Raw genomic sequence first — 18,173 nt, 5'->3', positions numbered from 1 at the left:
GATTTTGGTATGTCATATTTCTATTTTCATTTGTCTCCAGGTATGTTCCGATTTCTTCTTTGAGTTCTTCAATGACCCATAGGTTGTTCAGTAGCATGTTGTTTAATCTCCACATTTTTGTAGTTTTTTCTAGTATTCTTCTTCTAATTAATTTTAGTTTCATACCATTGTGATCAGAGAAGACGCAAGCATCCAATTATGATAAAAACACTGAACAAAGTGGATAATAAAGGCTATATATGACAAACCCACAGGTAACATCATACTCAATGGTGAAAAGTTGAAAGCTTTTTAGCTAAGATCAGGAACAAGACAAGGATGCCTACTCTCACCTCTTTTCTTCAACATAGTAGTGGAAGTCTTAGCAAGAGCAAGGAGGTAAGAAAATGAAATAAAAGTCATCCAAATCAGAAAGGAAGAAGTAAAACTGTCACTATTTGCAAATGACATGAAACTATACATAGAAACCCAAGACTTCACCAAAAAACTACTAGAACTAATAAATGAACTCAGTAAAGTATCAGGACACAAAATCAATATACAGAAATTTATGGCATTTCTATACACTAACAACAAACTATCAGAAAGAGAAATTAAGAAAACAATTTACAATTGCATCAAAAAGAATAAACTATCTAGGAATAAATTTAACCAAGGAGGTAAAAGACCTGTACACTGAAAGCTGTAAGACACTGATGATAGAAATTGAAGACACAAATAAATGGAAAGATATTCCATGTTCACAGACTGGAAGAATTAATATTGTTAAAATGTCCATACTATCAAAAGCAATGTACAGATTCAAGGCAATCCCCATCAAAATTCCATTGGCATTTTTCACAGAACTAGAACAAATAATTCTAAAATTTGTATGGAATCACAAAAGAGCCTGAATAGCCAAAGCAATTTTTTTGTTTTGTTTTGTTTTTTTTATGACAGCCAAAGCAATCTTGAGAAAGAAGAACAAAGCTGGAGGTGTAACACTCCCTGATTTCAAATGATACTACAAAGCTACATTAATCAAAACAGTATAGTATTGCCATAAAAACAGACACGTGGGAGCCAACACTGGTGGCCTAGCAGTTAACTTCAGTATGCTCTGCTTTAGTGGCCTGGGTTTGGTTCCCAGGTGAGGACCTACACTGCTCTGTTAGCAGCCATGCTGTGCTGGCAGCCCCATACTAAAAAACGGAAGACGATTGGTACGGCTATCAGCTCAGGGCAAATACTCCTCAGCAAAAAGCAAAAACAAAAACAAAACCAGACACACAGATCAATGGAAGAGAATTGAGAGCCCAGAACTGAACTTACACGTATACGGACAATTAATTTATGACAAAGAAGCCAAGAACATACAATAGAGAAAGGAAAGTCTCTTCAATAAACGGTGTCAGGAAGACTGGACAGCTACAAGCAAAAGAATGAAACTGGACCGTTATCTTACACCATACACAAAAATTAACTCAAAATGGATTAAAGACCAGAAACCATAAAATTCCTAGAAAAAAACAGAGATGGTAAGCTCCTTAATATCAGTGTTAGTGATGACTTTGTGGATCTGACTCCCAAGGCAAGGGAAACAAAAGCAAAAATAAACAAATGGGATTACATCAACTAAGAAGCTTATGCACAGCAAAGGAAACCATCAACAAAAGGAAGAGGCAACCTACTGAATGGGAAAAAATATTTGCAGATCATACATATGACAAGGAGTTAATATCCAAAATATATAAAGAACTTACACAATTCAACACCAAATAAACACATAACCCAATTAAAAAATGGGAATTGGATTTAAATGGACATTTTTCCAAACAAGACCTACAGATGGCCAACAGGCATATGAAAAGATGTTTAAGATCACTAATTATTAGGGAAATGCAAATCAAAACCACGAGATATCACCTCATAACTGTTAGAACAGCTATTATCAAAAGGACAAGAAATAACAAATATTAGTGAGGATGTAGAGAAAAGGGAACCCTCATACACTGTTTGTTGGACTGTAAATTGGAACAGCCACTATAGAAAACAGTATGGAGATGCCTCAAAAAATTAAGAATAGAACTACCATATCATCCAGCTATTCTACTTCTGGGTATATATTTGAACACAAAACACTAATTCAAAAAGATATATTCACCCCTATGTTCGTTGTAGCATTATTTACAATAGCCAAGACATGGAAACAACCTAAGTGCCCACTGATGGATGAATGGATAAGGATTTTGGTATACATATTCAATGAAATACTACTCAGTTGTAAAAACAGAATGAAATCTCGCCATCTGTGACAAGATGCATGAGGATATTATTCTACGGGTAATATTCTAAGTGAAATAAGTCAGATGGAGAAAGACAAATATCAAATGTTTTCACTCATATGTGGAATCTAAAAAACCAAAACAATGAACAAACAAAACAAAAACAAACTCAGAAACAGAGAACAGATTGGTAGTTCCCAGAGGGGAAGAACTTGGTTGAGGGGAGGGGAAAATGGGTGAAGGAGGTCAATTGCATGGTGCAATGGTGTATGATGGATGCTCGCTAGACTTTTGGTGGTGATCACTTTGTAGTGTATATGGATTTTAAGTAATAATATTGTACACTTGAAACTTTTATGATGTTATATACAAATTTTGCCTCAATAAAAAAATAAAGAATTATTAAAAGTACAATAATCAAGACATTACAATAGACAAATAGGTCAAAGAGCAGAAAAGAGTCCAAAAATAGACTGATACAATTGACTTTTAACAAAGATGCAAAGGCAAAATCTTTTAAAGATTTTTATAACTGTAATTTAAGCACATAATTTGAAGTAAAAATATATATAATGTCAAATCTGAAGGGAAAGATAAAAATATTAAGAAACACACACAAATGAATTAAAAACCTCTCATACTAAAACATGACTCAAAAAAGACAATTTAGAAAAACTCCATTGGAAATATCAACAATCCAAACATCTCTGCCATTAACATGGCTCAAGCAGCCTGCAGTGCCTATTGTCAGTGCTCGTGTCTAATGGGCACTCCCAGTGCCAGAATTTGACCCACTGCACCTGTTGCCATTAAGATTGGCCAGGGCTCATTGAATAATAATTGATATCAGGCAAAAAGTAAGAGGAAAATTGGGGCATCGTGTTGCTCTCCAAAAACAAAGATACTTTCAGAGATGTCTGAAAGACAAAAAGGCCAACTTGTAGAGAACTCCCACTGAAAAAAGTGAAAATTAAATATTAGAAAACAATAATTACAGTAAATTGGACTGAGCTTGCCATATGAACAGTGAATCCCTATTGATACTAAAAGGTACATGTAAACAAAAGTAGAATAAAATATTATCATACATATTTCAATTTCCAATATTTAAAAAATTGCTAGATGGCAGTATAAATCAATTTAACCAAATTATGTAACTCTTACACTTACATCTAAGTTTGTCAACAATACACTACCTGATTTGATTATTTAGAATTTTAGACCAACATTTATTGACATGGAAGTTGTCAATGCTATTTTATTACATGAGAAAGCAATCTAGAAAACAGCCTGTAAGGTATAAAAACATGAATTTATTTCTTTATTGGAATAATAAATATTTATAGAAATATTATGCAAATGTGTGTATGTATTTGTGTGTACCAATAAGTTAATAGGGTGGTGCTGAGATTACTAATTATTTCTCTCTCTTTATACTGATTTATATTCTAAATCATAAAATATATATTATTAAAAATTAAAAACAATTAGTCTAAAAAGTTAACTGGTGGGGAAAAACAGAACTTTTTCCAAGAAATCTGATTCTAAGAAAAATTTAATGAGTTGTCATTTTTGTATAGGAATTACAAGTAGTTTACAGTGTGAGATAAAGTCAAAAGTAGTTATATCAAATAGGACAGCACTTTTTATATTATAGTCAGGATATAATATGGGCAAAATAGAGTAAAAATTTTCCTAACTTTCAGTTTTACGTAATGCATACCATTTGGGGTAACTAGTCTGTCATCACCTCACAAAGTGTACTTTCAAAAATCAAAATTAGCAAAAGCTTCATCTCCACCAGCCCCAGTTAGAGGGTAAAGCTCACCCCACCTTCCTGTCGCTCTCTTCTCTGCTTCTACGCCGTTGCTCCTCTATCCTAGCTTCTCTTCTGACATCTTCTCCAATCTTGGTCAGAAGTAACATCTCTTTGGTCTTCCATTCCTAAAGAGCACAATGTTAATGTACTCAGTATGGCTTCACAATAAACCTTTGTAGTTTGTCCACCACCAACAAACAAATTAGAACAAGTCAAGGGCCTAAAGAAATCAGGTCAAGCTAAGGGAAGTCATAGGTTGGCTTTAGAATGGGCTTTCTTACCGCACTCCTATTAGGAACGCAGGCATGATTATTTTTTACTAAAGCTAAATTTAACAGGTTTTCCTCCCCAAACTGAGGACGTGTCTAGTAACTTTCACAATCATCTCTGTAAGAGCAGATATTGGCTCATACACATAGTGGGTGGTATCAGTCTCATTATTTTATGTAACAACTTTTGTATTGTAGCTGTGAAGAGAGATTAGTATGGGTAAATTATCTGACCTGCAATGATGTCAAGAAGCATGATGGACTGCTAAAATTATTTACAAATGAAGCAACTCTACGCAATTTTTCTCTCTGTTTGTTCTCTCTCACCTCTTCAATTTTTCGACGCAGAATCAGTTTTCTCCTTGTCTGTTCCCGCTGTCGTCTTTCTTCTCTGTCCATGCGGACGAGGTGCTGCTCTTCTGCTGCGTGCTCAAGTTGTTCTAATTCCTTACTTATCATATCCAAATACCTAAGGAAAAGTGCAAATATAAGTGAAGCCGATTTGGGTGTTTCCCTTATGATGGCATCATCTGCTTTGACATTCCCAAACCACCTCCTTGTTTGCTTTTTATTTCTTGAACTACAAGAATTTTACAGTTTTTCTATCAGCTTTGTTCATGGACCTTTAAACAACCCTGACCCACCAACTCACTACATTTTCTTCATTATACAGGACTCCCTACTTTATAAGCACCTGTTTTTATGGCCAAGACAATTGTAAAACATAGAGCAGACTGATTTAAAACATTTTGCACAGGAAGTATTCATAACTCAGTAGGTTTAGGAATATGAAATTGCAAAGAAGCCTAAAATAACTGAAAGATTGACTTCAAATCTGGAAAAAAACAGAGTTGAATCTCTTATGAAAAATATGTGTACTGAGTCCCTTGTAACTTACAAGGCCATGAACAAATCTTCCATCTATAGTCTGGGTCTCTAGTGCATCATATGCATTATGGAACTACCATGAAATGAAACCATGGGATATAAAACTCAGGTGATGCAGCCCAGGCCCTCACCTTAATGAAGGGGGAGGAAAAAGAACTATAATATCCCTCCACTTCCTAAGAAATGGGCTTTACCATGGAATGGTAATGATTGAATCTGAGTAGATAATATCTGAAGGGCTTATAGAATTTTTTTAGAAACACTGCATATTTATATTGGCATTAGATAAAGTTATATCAAACCTCCTTTTTTGACTTTGCACTAACTTCCTCAAACTGAATGCTGTCAGCCATTAAAGATGAATTATAAAAAGCTGTTGTTACAGGCATGTGGTAAGATAATTTCCCTCTATCCTCTACTATAGGAAGGATGCTGGATCTGGTTTGTCCTTCAGTTATCAGTTTGGATCACTTCTTGGACTCCCAGCAACCCTGTGCTCTCTGGTAGAAATTCCTCTTCACAGTCTAGGCACCCAAGTTCCTAATGCCTGTATCTCCTGTTCTCCCTTCCTCTCCATACTGAGGGCAATATTGGAGTTAAATAGTGTCTAGTACTTTTAAAAAATACTTTCTGGTATTTTCCATCTTACTTGAGTCTACAATATATACATAAAATATGCATTAACTTCAATCTCACCTGTGCCTTATTAGTCGTTCCTGGTCCTTAATAGGTTGGGTGCCATCTTGTAACAACCAATTTTGGAACTGTGCAACATCAGAACGTCGAGGTATTTGATTATTTTCCTGTAGTTTATTTACTTGCTTCGCAAGCACTTTCTATTAAAAAAAATTTCGCATTTATCATACATATGTATATATGTGTGTGTATATATATATAATATTTTTTTAAATTTCCTAGAAATAAAACTGTCCTTTGACATACCTGTTTATGTTTAGTGTTTAGTAAAATTCCTATACTTTTTAAATAGATAATTCTGTTTAACTGCATTTACATCTGTTTTGAATCAATCACAGACACGGACACTGGAACCAAAGTAAAGATTTTTCTCTGAAAATAAATATTGATCTTATTTTTCTATCCATTCTGAAGAAATTAAATGAAAATATGGAAGAAGTAAAGGAAAAACTCTAGGCACAAAGGGAGAAACAGAGGAAAATACAGAACACAAGTATGGGGAAGTCATTCTCATTTCTATACAACTCTCTTAACATTAGAACATAACTTTGTAAAAGTACACATACACACACCTTTCTCATGTTTATCCAATTCTCTTGACCTTAAAACTTGAATTCATTCACACACGTATGCATACACACACATACACACACACACACTCTCACACAACCTTTCAATCAAAAACTGAAAGGAAGTCACTGTCTGTACCCACTCATTCTACATCAAATCATTCCACTTCCCCTTTTAAAACAACACTTCTCACTGGATGAACACAGCTGCATGTGTGTAGGTACAAACACTCAGTGAAATGTTCTTTGAGTTACCTCTAGGACACTATAACTATTCATATTGTTCCTCTCCCATTACTCAAGCTGTTTAGGGTTGCAGCTTAAGAATCTTGCTGCCACAATAGACTCTTCCTGTTGGCCCCAGCTGAGGTAGAAGGGACACACTTGAGTAGCAATTTAATTACTAAATTAGATCAGCTACCACTGGCATATTAATAGATGACCTGGTCCCTTTCCCTTTCTTGGCCATTATAGCAACCACAAAATATTATTTACTCCTGCTCTAATTTTCATTTGGAAAAATTATTTAGCTTGTCAAAATTAAAGGTAAAAATATTATAAGAGAATACTTTGCAGACAAACAAAGCTTTCTTCCAAACCCTGTGTAAAGAAACCAAATTTAAATATGTAACTTACTTGTTCTCTTATATAGTTTCTTTCAAAGTCTAATTTTAAACTGGTAAGATATTGCCTGTACTTATTCAATTCCCTCAAGGTACATACAATCTAAAAAACAAAGCAAAACAAAACAACAATAACAAAAAATATATATAAATACAAATATTTAAAAATCATAGCAATCACTTTTCAGAGGAAAAATAGTAATAACATACCATCTGATAACATTTTGTATCAAGAGTAAGACATGGCTAACAATTTTATAAGTAGTATCTCTTTATAACTGTTAATTAATCAACAGGAAATTTCTATCCAAATAACATTACTTTATTAATATGACTTATGCCAGGATAAGGAATTTAGTACACACAATTGGAGTTATTAAAACAAAATACCAATGTAATAATAATCTTCAACCCCAGTAAGAACATAGTTTATCAGAATTCTATCAAGCTGCTTTTGCTAGGTAAAAGAAGAAGTAGTCTCATTTAGAAATAACTGTTGTCTGATTTCCCTTGACCCAAATACTGAGAAATTTATGGAATTTCCAATTAAGTATCTCTCATGATCAAATTAAAGGTGGTACAGGTCCCCCAGTGAGGTTACAGAAGCAAGCTCATATCGAGTCTTGGAGTTTTCAATGATTAAAAAAAGTAATCTAGGTGATATCAGCATCACGGCAGAGTGAGCTCTTCCCTTAGTCTCTCCTCCATAAGAAACAATGAAAAGGACATTCATAAATGAACAGAACACATTCATACAACACAATAGACATCTGAGAGATCCACATAGCCATAAGTCTGAAGGTGGGGATGCTGGACCCCCCCAGGAGGCAGTGGAAGGAGGTAAGGGGATTCCCTCTCCCTCCTGGAAGGCAGCGATCCAGAGCCTGGGACCTTGCATGGTGGCCAGCATGCAACACTGAGAGGAGAAGGGGGAAAAGGCAGGCCTCCATGGGAATGCTTGGGCTCTAGGGTTGCCTCCCAGCTGTGGGAATGCTCAACACCAAGGTGTCTATGCAATAGCTGAGCAGCCCAGGTGGGCAGACAGTGAGTGCAAAGCAGAGGTGTGTGGGATCATGCACGTGAAAGAATGCACCCACTGCCCCTCCTGCCTCACACACCAGCTCAGCTGGTCAGCCAGAGCAGGGGATCCCTACCAGAGTGCCTGAGCATATGTGGGTAAAGCGGCTGCAGCCAACAGACAAACACAGATAGGCTCTATCAGCACAGCTTCCAAAGGACAGGCACACATCTGCCAGGGTCGAAGAGGTCTTAGAAAACACAGCTCCAGCCCCTCCCTGTCATGGGAGGTGGAATCTGTGACCAGATACTACCACTAGGCGATGGAAAAAGTCCAACCCATCAAACAGCATGAAGAGGTATATTAACACTCCAGACCAGAAGGAAAATGATAAGTACCCAGAAATCAATCCTGAAGTCACAGAAATTTACAATCGAAATGACAGAGAATTCAAAACAGTTATTTAAAGAAACTTAATGAATTACAAGAAAACAGACAGTTTAATTATCTCAGGAATAAAATTAATGAAAAGAGGGAATTCTTCACAAAAGAGATTGAAACTATTTAAAAAAAAACAATTAGAAATGTTGCATATGAAAAACACAATGAATGAGATAAAGAAAAACCTGGACTCCCTGAATAACAGAGCTGTTATTATGGAGGACAGAAACAGTTACTTAGAGGACAGAAATATAGAAATGCAGAGGAGGAAGAAAAAGAACTAAGACTAAAAAGAAATGAAGAAATTCTCTGACAAATATTCAACTCAATTAGGAAATGCAACATAAGGATTATAGGTAATCCAGAGAGAGAAGGGAGGGAAAAAGGAGCAGAGAGCTTGTTCAAAGAAATAACAGCTGAGAACTTCCCAAACCTGGGGAAGGAGCTAGAATTACACGTAAATGAAGCTAATAGAACTCCTAATTACATCGATGTAAAAAGACCTTCTCCAAGGCATATACTAGTACAACTGGCAAAAATCAATGACAAAGAAAAAATATTAAAGGCAGCAAGGCAGAAGAAAATAGCCTACAAAGGAATGTCTATCAGGCTTTCAGCAGATTTCTCAGCAGAAACCTTACAGGCTAGGAGAGAATGGAATAATACATTCAAAATTCTGAAAGACAACATCTTTCAGCCAAGAATATCCAATGAAACTATCCTTCAGATATGACAGAGAAATAAAAACTTTCCCAGATAAACAAAAGCTGAGGGAGTTCATTGCTACAAGACACCCCCCAGCCCCCCAACAAGAAATGCTCAAGAAGGGCCTCATACCTGAAAACAAAAAAAAAGAAAGGGGTTACAAAGCCTTGAGCAAGGAGATAAAAACACAGACAAAATCAGAAAATTGGAGCTCTCTCTCAGAACAGGTTAGCAAACAATTATAACATTGAAGATAGATACGTAGGGGCTGGCCCAGTGGTGTAGTGGTTAAGTTTGTGCGCTCCACCTTGGTGGCCCAGGGTTCCCCAGATCGGATCCTGGGTGCGGATCTATATACCACTCATCAAGCCATGCTGTGCCGGGATCCCACACAGAAGAACTAGAAGTACTTACAACTAGGATATACAACTATGTACTGGGGCATTGGAGAGGGAAAAAAAAGGAAGATTGGCAACAGATGTTAGCTTAGGGCAAATTAAAAAAAAAGATAAAGGGAAGGAAAGCATCAAAAATAACCATAATCACTTCAGTTTAATCACAATCTCATAACACAAAATGGAATAAGTGGTGACAGTAACACAGGGAAGAGGAAAGGGATGCAATCTGCTTAAACTAAGGAAATAATAGGCCATCAGAAAATGGACTATCTCATCAATAAGATCTTTTATACAAACCTCAAGGTAACCACTAAACAAAAAATCAGAACAGAGACACAAATCATAAATAAAAAGAAAATTGAGAAAACTATTATAGACAAACACCAAACTGAACTGGCAGTCAGAAATACAAGGGAAGAGAAACAAAGGAAATACAGAAAAACTAGAAAACAAGAGACAAAATGGCAGTATTAAGTCCTCATATATCAATAATCACTCTAAAAGTAAATGGATTGCATTCTCCAATAAAAAGACACAGAGTGGATGGATTAAAAAACAAGACCCAATGATATGCTGCCTCCAGGAAACACATCTCAGCTCTAAAGACAAACAAGGCCCAGAGTGAAGGGTTGGAAGATGACACTCCAACCTAACGGCAAACAAAAGAAAGCAGATGTTACCATACCTATATCAGACAAAGTAGACTTGAAGATAAAAAAGGCAATGAGACACAAAAAGGGGAAGTTTAAATAATAAAAGGGACACTCCACTAAGAGGACATAACACTTATAAATACATATGGACCTAACACAGGAGCACCAAAGTACCTAAAGTAACTATTAACAGACCTAAAAGGAGAAATTATCAACACAATAATAGTAGGGGTCCTGAACACAACACTTACTTTAATGGATAGGTCATCCAGACAGAAGGTCAACAAGGAAACAGTGGAATTAAAAGAAACAGACCAGATGGATTTAATATATGTATATATTAAACATTCCATCCAAAAACAGCAGAATACACATTTTTCTCAAGTACACACGGAACCTTCTCAAAGATAGACCATATGTTGGGAAAAAAGGCAAGCTTCAATAAATGTAAGAAGATTGAAATCATATCAGGTATCATTTCCAACCATAATGCTATGAAACTAGAAATCAACTACAAGAAAAAAGCTGGGAAAGTGAGAAATGTATGGAGATTAAACAACATGCTACTGAACAACCAATGGATCATTGAAGAAATTAAAAGAGAAATCAAAAAATATATGGAGACAAATGAAAATGAAAACACATTATACCAACTCATATGGGATGTAACAAAAGTGATCCTAAGAGGGAAATTCATAGCAATACAGGTCAACCTTTAAAAACAAGAGAAATCTCAAATACATAATCTTAATCTATACCTAACAGAACTAGTAAAAGAAGAACAAAGCCCAAAGTCGGCAGAAGGAGGGGAATAATAAAAATTAGAACAGAAATAAATGAAATTGAAACCATAAAACAGTAGCAAGCATCAATGAAACAAAGAGCTGGTTCTTTGAGAAGATAAACAAAATTGACAAACCCTTACCCAGACACAGTAAGAAAAAAAGAGAGAAGTTTCAAATAATAAAATTAGAAATGAAAGAGGAGAACTCACAATGGATACCACAGAAATACAAAGCATTATAAGAGAACACCATGAAAAACTATATGCCAACAAATTCGACAATCTAGAAGAAATGGATAAATTCTTAGACTCATACAACCTCACAAAACTAAAACAAGATGAAATAAAGAGTCTGAAGAGACCAATCACAAGTAAAGAGATTGAAACAGTAATCAAAAATCTCCCACAAACAAAAGTCCAGGATGAGAGGGCTTCTCTGGAGAATTCTACCAAACATTCAAAGAAGATTTCATATCTATCATTCTCAAACTATTTCAAAGAATCAAAGAAGATGGAACGCTTCCTAACTCATTTTATGAGGCCAACATCACCCTGATCCCAAAACCAGACAAGGATGAGACAAAGATGGAATATTACAGGCCAATATCGCTGATGAGCATACATGCAAAAATCCTCAACAAAATATTGGTAAAGTGAACACAGCAATAGATTAAAAGGATTATACACCATAATCAACTGGGATTTATACCAGGGACACAGGGATGGTTTAACATTGGAAAATCAATCAGTGATACACCAGATCAACAAAATGAGGAATAAAAATGACATGATCATCTCAATAGATGCAGTGAAAGCATCTGACAAGATCCAAAATCCATTTATGATAAAAACCCTCAATAAAATGGGTATAGAAGGAAAGTACATCACATAATAAAGGCCATTGTGACAAACCCACAGCCAACATCATACTCAATGGGAAAAACTGAAAGCCATCCTTATAAGAACAGGAACAAGACAAGTGTGCCCGCTCTCACCACTCTTGTTCAACATACTACTAGAGGTTTTGGCCAGAGCAATTAGGCAAGAAAAAGAAATACAAGGTATCCAAATTTGCAAGGAAGAAGTGAAACTCCTGCTGTTTGCAGACAACATGATCTTATATATAGAAAACTCTAAAGAATCCATCAGAAAGCTATTAGAAATAATCAACAACTACAGCAAACTTGCAGGGTACAAAATCAACTTACAAAAGTCAGTTGCATTTCTATACTCTAATAATGAACTAACAGAAAGAGAATTCAAGAATACAATCCCATTTACAGTCACTACAAAAAGAATAAAATATCTAGGAATAAATTTAACCAAGGAGATGAAAGATTTATACATTGAAAACTATAAGATAGTATTGAAAGAAATTGAAGATGACATAAAGAAATAAATAGTATTCCATGCACATGAATTAGAAGAATAAACAAAGTTAAAATGTCCATACTACCTAAAGCAATCTACAGATGCAATCAATCCCAATCAGAATCCCAATGACATTCTTCATAGAAATACTACAAAGAATCCTAAAATTCATACGGGGCAACAAAAGACCATGAATTGTTAAGCATTCCTGAGAAAAAAGGGAAAAGCTGGACATATTACAATCCTTGACTTCAAAATATACTACAAAGCTATAGTAATCAAAATAGTGTGGTACTGCTACAAAAACAGAAACACAGATCAATGGAACAGAATTGAAAGCCCAGAAATAAACCCACACATCTTTGGACAGCTAATCTTCAACAAATGAGCCAAGAACATATAAGGGAGAAAAGAAAGTCTCTTCAGTAAGTGGTGTTGGGAAAATTCGACGGCCATATGCAAAAGAATGAAAATAGACCATTATCTTTCACCACACACAAAAATTAACTCAAAATGGATTAAAGACTTGAGGGCAAGACATGAAACCATAAAATTCATAGAAGAAAATATAGGCAATACACCCTTTGACATCGATCTTAGACGCATCTTTTCAAATACCATGTCTACTCAGGCAAGGGAAATAAACAAAAAAAAATAAACAAATGGGACTTCATCACTTAAGAGCTTCTGCAAGGCAAAGGAAACCAGGAACAAAATGAAAATACAACCCACCAACTGGGAGAAATGTTTGAAAATCATATATCTGACAAGGGGTTAATCTCCAAAATATATAAAGAATTCACACATCTCAAAAACAAAACAAAAAAAACTCAATCAAAAAATGGGCAGAGGATATGAACATTTTCCAAAGAAGATATACAGATGGCCAATAGGCACATGAAAACATGTTCAGCATCACTAATCATCAGGGAAATACAAATCAAAACTATAATGAGATATCACCTTACACCTGTTAGAAGGGCTATACTTACCAAGACAAAAAATAACAAATGTTGGAGAAGATATGGAGAAAAGGGAACCGTCATACATTGCTGGTGGGAATTCAAACTCGTGCAGCCACTATGGAAAACAGTATGGAGACTTCTCAAAAAATTAAAAACAGAAATACCATACAATCCAGCAATCCAACTACAGGGTATTTATCCAAAGAATTTGAAATCAACAATTCAAAGAGACTCATGAACTGGTATATTCATTGAAGCATTATTCACAATAGCCAAGATGTGGGAGCAACCCAAGTGGCCATCGACTGATGAACGGACAGAGAAGATGTGGTGTGTATATTTATATACACATACACACACATACACAATGAAATACTACTCAGCCATAACAAAAGACAAGATAGTCCCATTTTGCAACAACATGATGGAACTTGAGGGCGTTATGTTAAGTGAAATAAGACAAAGACAAACATTGCATGATTTCACTCATATGTGGAAGATAAACAAATACATGGACAAAGAGAACAGATTAGTGGTTACCAGAGGGGAGGGGGGCTGGAGGTTGGGCATGAGGGTAAAGGGGTACATTTATATGGTGACTGACAAATAATAATGTACAACTGAAATCTCACAATGTTATAAACTATTATGACCTCAATAAAATACTTTTTTAAAAAAAGAAGTAATCTTTAACCCACTTTATTATTGCTGGTGATGTAGCCACCTTTCTTTAACCTCCTCAGGATATCTTTGCGCTTATAGTATGCTCTCAAATGTGGATCGTGGAGACTTTTATACTGGTTTTCCAAAAGTCGACAGTAAGGGTCAGTCAGATTAAAACCATAAGAAGGTCGAAAAAGCTGCGAAAACAGATTTAGAAACATTATAAATATAAAATTAATGAATTACACTTTTAAATATCATTCAATTGAAATGACTAGACTGTTCACTGAAAATAAAACATGTAAGAAGAATGTGAAGTGGGGAAAAACCAGCAACAGAAAGATTTGTATTGGGCAATGTTAATAGCCTATCCTTACCTCTTTTCCCTACTGACTTGAATTATTCTAAAAACCCATCCTCACTCAATTAATTCCGCTCCTGATCAGCATCAGTCTTTGGCCCTGAGCCACAGAAGAAAGGAGGAAAGGAAAAGAAAGGGAATAGGGTAAAAGTTGTTTTGATATATGAAACTGATGCTAAGATTCTCTCTTTTCTTCTTCCCTCTTCCAGATCAACCCACCGCATTCAAAGGATAAAGGGATAATACTAATTATGATTATTATATTTAAATAATCTGAAAATGAAAATCTTCATGAAGATGTATAGAAACAACTTTAACAAAAAATAGTAAAAGTAAAACTCAGATGTTAAAGATAATGGATTAAAGAGTTATTGTATCTTGGGTTCTTACCTAATAAAAGAAACCCAACAATCTCTGAGTGGTACAGTCAAGAAAACAATTCAAGGTCTATAAAGTTGAACATATTGGAGAACCAATTATAAAGGATATTGATAGGGATTGAGGTTTCTCCATATGTGTAAAGACCAAATACAACCTATTCCATAGCAACTAACATATAAAAGGAGGCAAATATCAGCTAATAGTCATGTTTCTACATCTATTACTTTAGAGGAAACACCTGCGTTATTTAATCTCAATTGCAAGTTAAAACATTACCAAAGTGAGTTTTGGTGTGAGTTCTTAGTCCATTTTTCAATAGCAGGATAGTGATAACAGGTTATGAGAGAACCTCTGAAGGGGAAAACGTGGAGGATGGAAGTAGGTGTGGAAGTTGTCCTAATGTTGCCTTTGCTTTTTTTGTTTTTTTGCTTTCTTCTAAGTTTTCTTGGCCAGAACAAGATAACTTTACTCTAAAGTAACGTCAAAGCAGGAAGTGGCTCAAGTGAAAGGCAACTGGAATGCTGCCAGAGGTAGCAAATCTGAGAGCACCTGCTCTGTTTGCAGAGCAAATGGTATTACAGCAAATAGTACATTTGAGGAAGCAGACAAAAGAGAGGGCTAAGTTTATACGCTAAAAACGAGGGATACAGACTGCCAGCAAGCTTTAGGAAAGTTAGTTTGTATGGATGTGATTCAGTCAAATTATGTGAGTTTGGCATATTTTTAGTTAGCTTGCTGTATTCTAGTAGAACAGATTTGTTTTTAAAAAGGGAAATTATATGTTTTCTAGAAACAAAAGTCACTTTAAGAAATCATATTTATTAGGTAAGTATCAAATACCAAGGAGCCCTACTCATTTCTGATGACATCATAGACAGTAGAAGGGTAAGGGGGTCACTCAGAATTCATACTTGTAGAATTTTTTGCAATATTGATCAAAGCAACCACTCCAAAAGAATGTACTGAACCTCCTTCAGCATTAGTTACTGAGTGAAGGGCTGGGGAGGTTTGAAGATGGGAGTAGCATTGAGGACTAAAAACATGAAAGGGTTTGAGGGAAGTACACACTATAACCCAGCATAACTTAAATTATGAAATTAGTGTTGAGTAAAATTATATAAACCAAGGGCAATGCAAATTCTAAGGAAATAGAAGTTAATTTGGAGGATTCAGAAAGAATCCTGAAAGGTGAATCAAATTTATAGGTTGAGGGGAAGGGGAAAGGGCATTCCAGGTTTGGGAGGCAAGGTGAACAAAGGCACAGAAATATTAACACGGTATGTGTGGGCAGGTATGAAAGACCCCAGCTGGAAGGAGCTGAGGCTCTGGATGGGAGAAAAGAGTAGATGGGGAGGCCACGGCAAAACCCGGAGTCTGCTCACGCAAGCAGAGCCTTCTTCCATTAAAGTGAGGTTAAAGTACTAAACACGGTAACTCAATTCAGCTCCACTTGTTTCTCACTTAGTGTGTGATCCAGAATTCAGCTCCAAACAAAATCATAGAGAAGTGTTCTGTAACGAAAATTTTGTCCGAATTATTATTAGTTAAAATCCTAACATATAATTAAATGCCAGCCAGCACCGATAACCTTTTACCTTTCAACCAAATATGTTTCTAATAAAATCTCACTAAATGGGTATATATGAAGTGTTATTATAAAGAAAAGTTAATATGGATCCATAAATTATAAATTAAGACGGAACTAAGAATCTAAACTTTCTAGCCCCTGATTCTGTCCAAACCATACTGGATGAGGTTGCTGGGTATGCATCCTAGACAATACCTCAGGTTAGATGTGGGTTTGATTATTTTTTCCTGTGAATGCTGGTGCAAATTCCCTTAATGGACTTTATATGATGTAGCTCCTGAATTGAACGGCAAGGAGCAGAAAAGGGCAAGGAAAACCAACGTAAAACAGTAATTTTTAAAAGGTAAAGTAATTTTTAACTTTACCTTTTCACTTAACTTTGTAGTATAGTACAGAGAGTTGCTTCCTGGGATCATAGGCAGCTTGACCCCGAGAGGCAGATCCAGGAGTTGAGCCGCTCCGACACCCGGAAAGTGGGTTTTGTGCACACCCTGTCGGATTGGAGCGCAGAGGCGTGTCTCTCCCTGGGTACCACTCCTTCACTTTAGGTGCTACTCCTCCCCAGCCACAGCAACCGGAGCCCGCAGCCCGGCTCCAAGGGGCCTGCCCTGCCACGCAGCCCTGAAGCCCCGCCTGCAAGGTCCCCCGCTCCCCTCCGACCCCGCAGCCCGAGCGCCTCCCCACCCCTGCCCCGGCACCGCCCCGGCGCCCCCGCGAGGCCCGGAGCCGACGGTTAGGCAGCCCATCTCCCCGCCCCGCCCCGCAGGCCGGACCGGGCCCACCGCCACTCACGTCTCCGCACTGCTGGCTGTCTGCGGCCAGGCCGCTGGTGGCCGACTTGCTGGCGGCGACGTTGGCCGCCTTGGAGCAGGCGCTGAGGTAGAGCTCCATAGCCGGCCCGGGCCGCCCAGCCCGCTCGCCTTCCCTCGCACCCCTTCCGCGGCGTCGTCCCCCGGCCCCACCGGCCCCGGAATGGCCAGTACCCCGCGGCCTCGAGGCCGCCTCGCGCGCGGCGTTCCGGCTCCGAACGTGGGGCCCCGCGCGCAGAGTCGGGGAGGTGCGTGCGGGGCCTGGTCTAACGGGGTGCACCTTCCAAAGAGCCTTCTTCTTGAAGCCAGCAGCCCTCATCAAACCAATCCCAAATCAAAACCTCTAAGGCTTTGGGGCGGTAGCTGGCCAGTGTCTCCTGGTTTCCAAGGAGCTGTGGTTCTGTGCAAAAAAGAAAGCCAGGAGTGATATTACAGCCCATTGTATGGCCACAGAAGCCTGGCTTTCTACATGGCCCCTCTTAGAGACACTGTGACCACACCCCAGCCCCAGGCTCCCACACCATGTTCCCGCTCCAAGTCCCACGTAATGTATATTGGCTTCCTCATGCGCTCATTTGCATTCCTCCTGTCCTCCTCCCCCCTCTAGTCTTGCGCTTTTCTTTCTAGCTCTCTTCATCTCTCCCTCCCACTCCCTCTTCTCTGCTGCCTTTGCCTTGTTATATCCCTCTTTCTCCTCCCCTCAACCGTCCAGCCAAAATTTATAAAGTGCCTGACCCGTTTGGGCCAGTCCTTGAGCTGGGCCCTGGGGAGACAGCAGGGAGTAAGATGTGGCCCTTCCTTCACGAAGCTGACTAGACTGGGAGTACTTTAAGAGCAGAGACTGCTTCTGAATTGTCAGGAGTTTGGACTTAGCCTCTTAGATTCCTTGGCCCACTGTTGTTTTCTGT

General features: G+C 37.5%; 1 protein-coding gene across 2 annotated transcripts in view; it reads right to left on the bottom strand.

Annotated features, from left to right (window-relative positions):
- Nucleotides 1-17,665, bottom strand: part of FSIP2 (fibrous sheath interacting protein 2) — an 86,425-nt gene extending 68,760 nt beyond the window's left edge. For both annotated transcript variants that reach the window (XM_070581637.1, XM_070581638.1), the window contains exons 1-7: nucleotides 17,249-17,665; nucleotides 16,822-16,947; nucleotides 14,162-14,323; nucleotides 7,142-7,231; nucleotides 5,937-6,076; nucleotides 4,680-4,821; nucleotides 4,098-4,208 (exon numbers count right to left, since the gene is read on the bottom strand). In XM_070581637.1, coding sequence (XP_070437738.1) covers nucleotides 4,098-4,208; nucleotides 4,680-4,821; nucleotides 5,937-6,076; nucleotides 7,142-7,231; nucleotides 14,162-14,323; nucleotides 16,822-16,947; nucleotides 17,249-17,584 — 1,107 coding nt within the window. In that variant the 5' untranslated portion in view covers nucleotides 17,585-17,665. The remainder of the gene's footprint in view (nucleotides 1-4,097; nucleotides 4,209-4,679; nucleotides 4,822-5,936; nucleotides 6,077-7,141; nucleotides 7,232-14,161; nucleotides 14,324-16,821; nucleotides 16,948-17,248) is intronic.
- Nucleotides 17,666-18,173: the final 508 nt, after the last annotated feature.

The sequence above is a fragment of the Equus przewalskii genome, chromosome 17 (genome assembly GCF_037783145.1).
Source record: "Equus przewalskii isolate Varuska chromosome 17, EquPr2, whole genome shotgun sequence".
In the NCBI taxonomy this organism is placed as follows: domain Eukaryota; kingdom Metazoa; phylum Chordata; class Mammalia; order Perissodactyla; family Equidae; genus Equus; species Equus przewalskii.
Note: the sequence above shows the minus strand (reverse complement) of the source record. Positions and strands in the feature narration are given on the sequence as shown.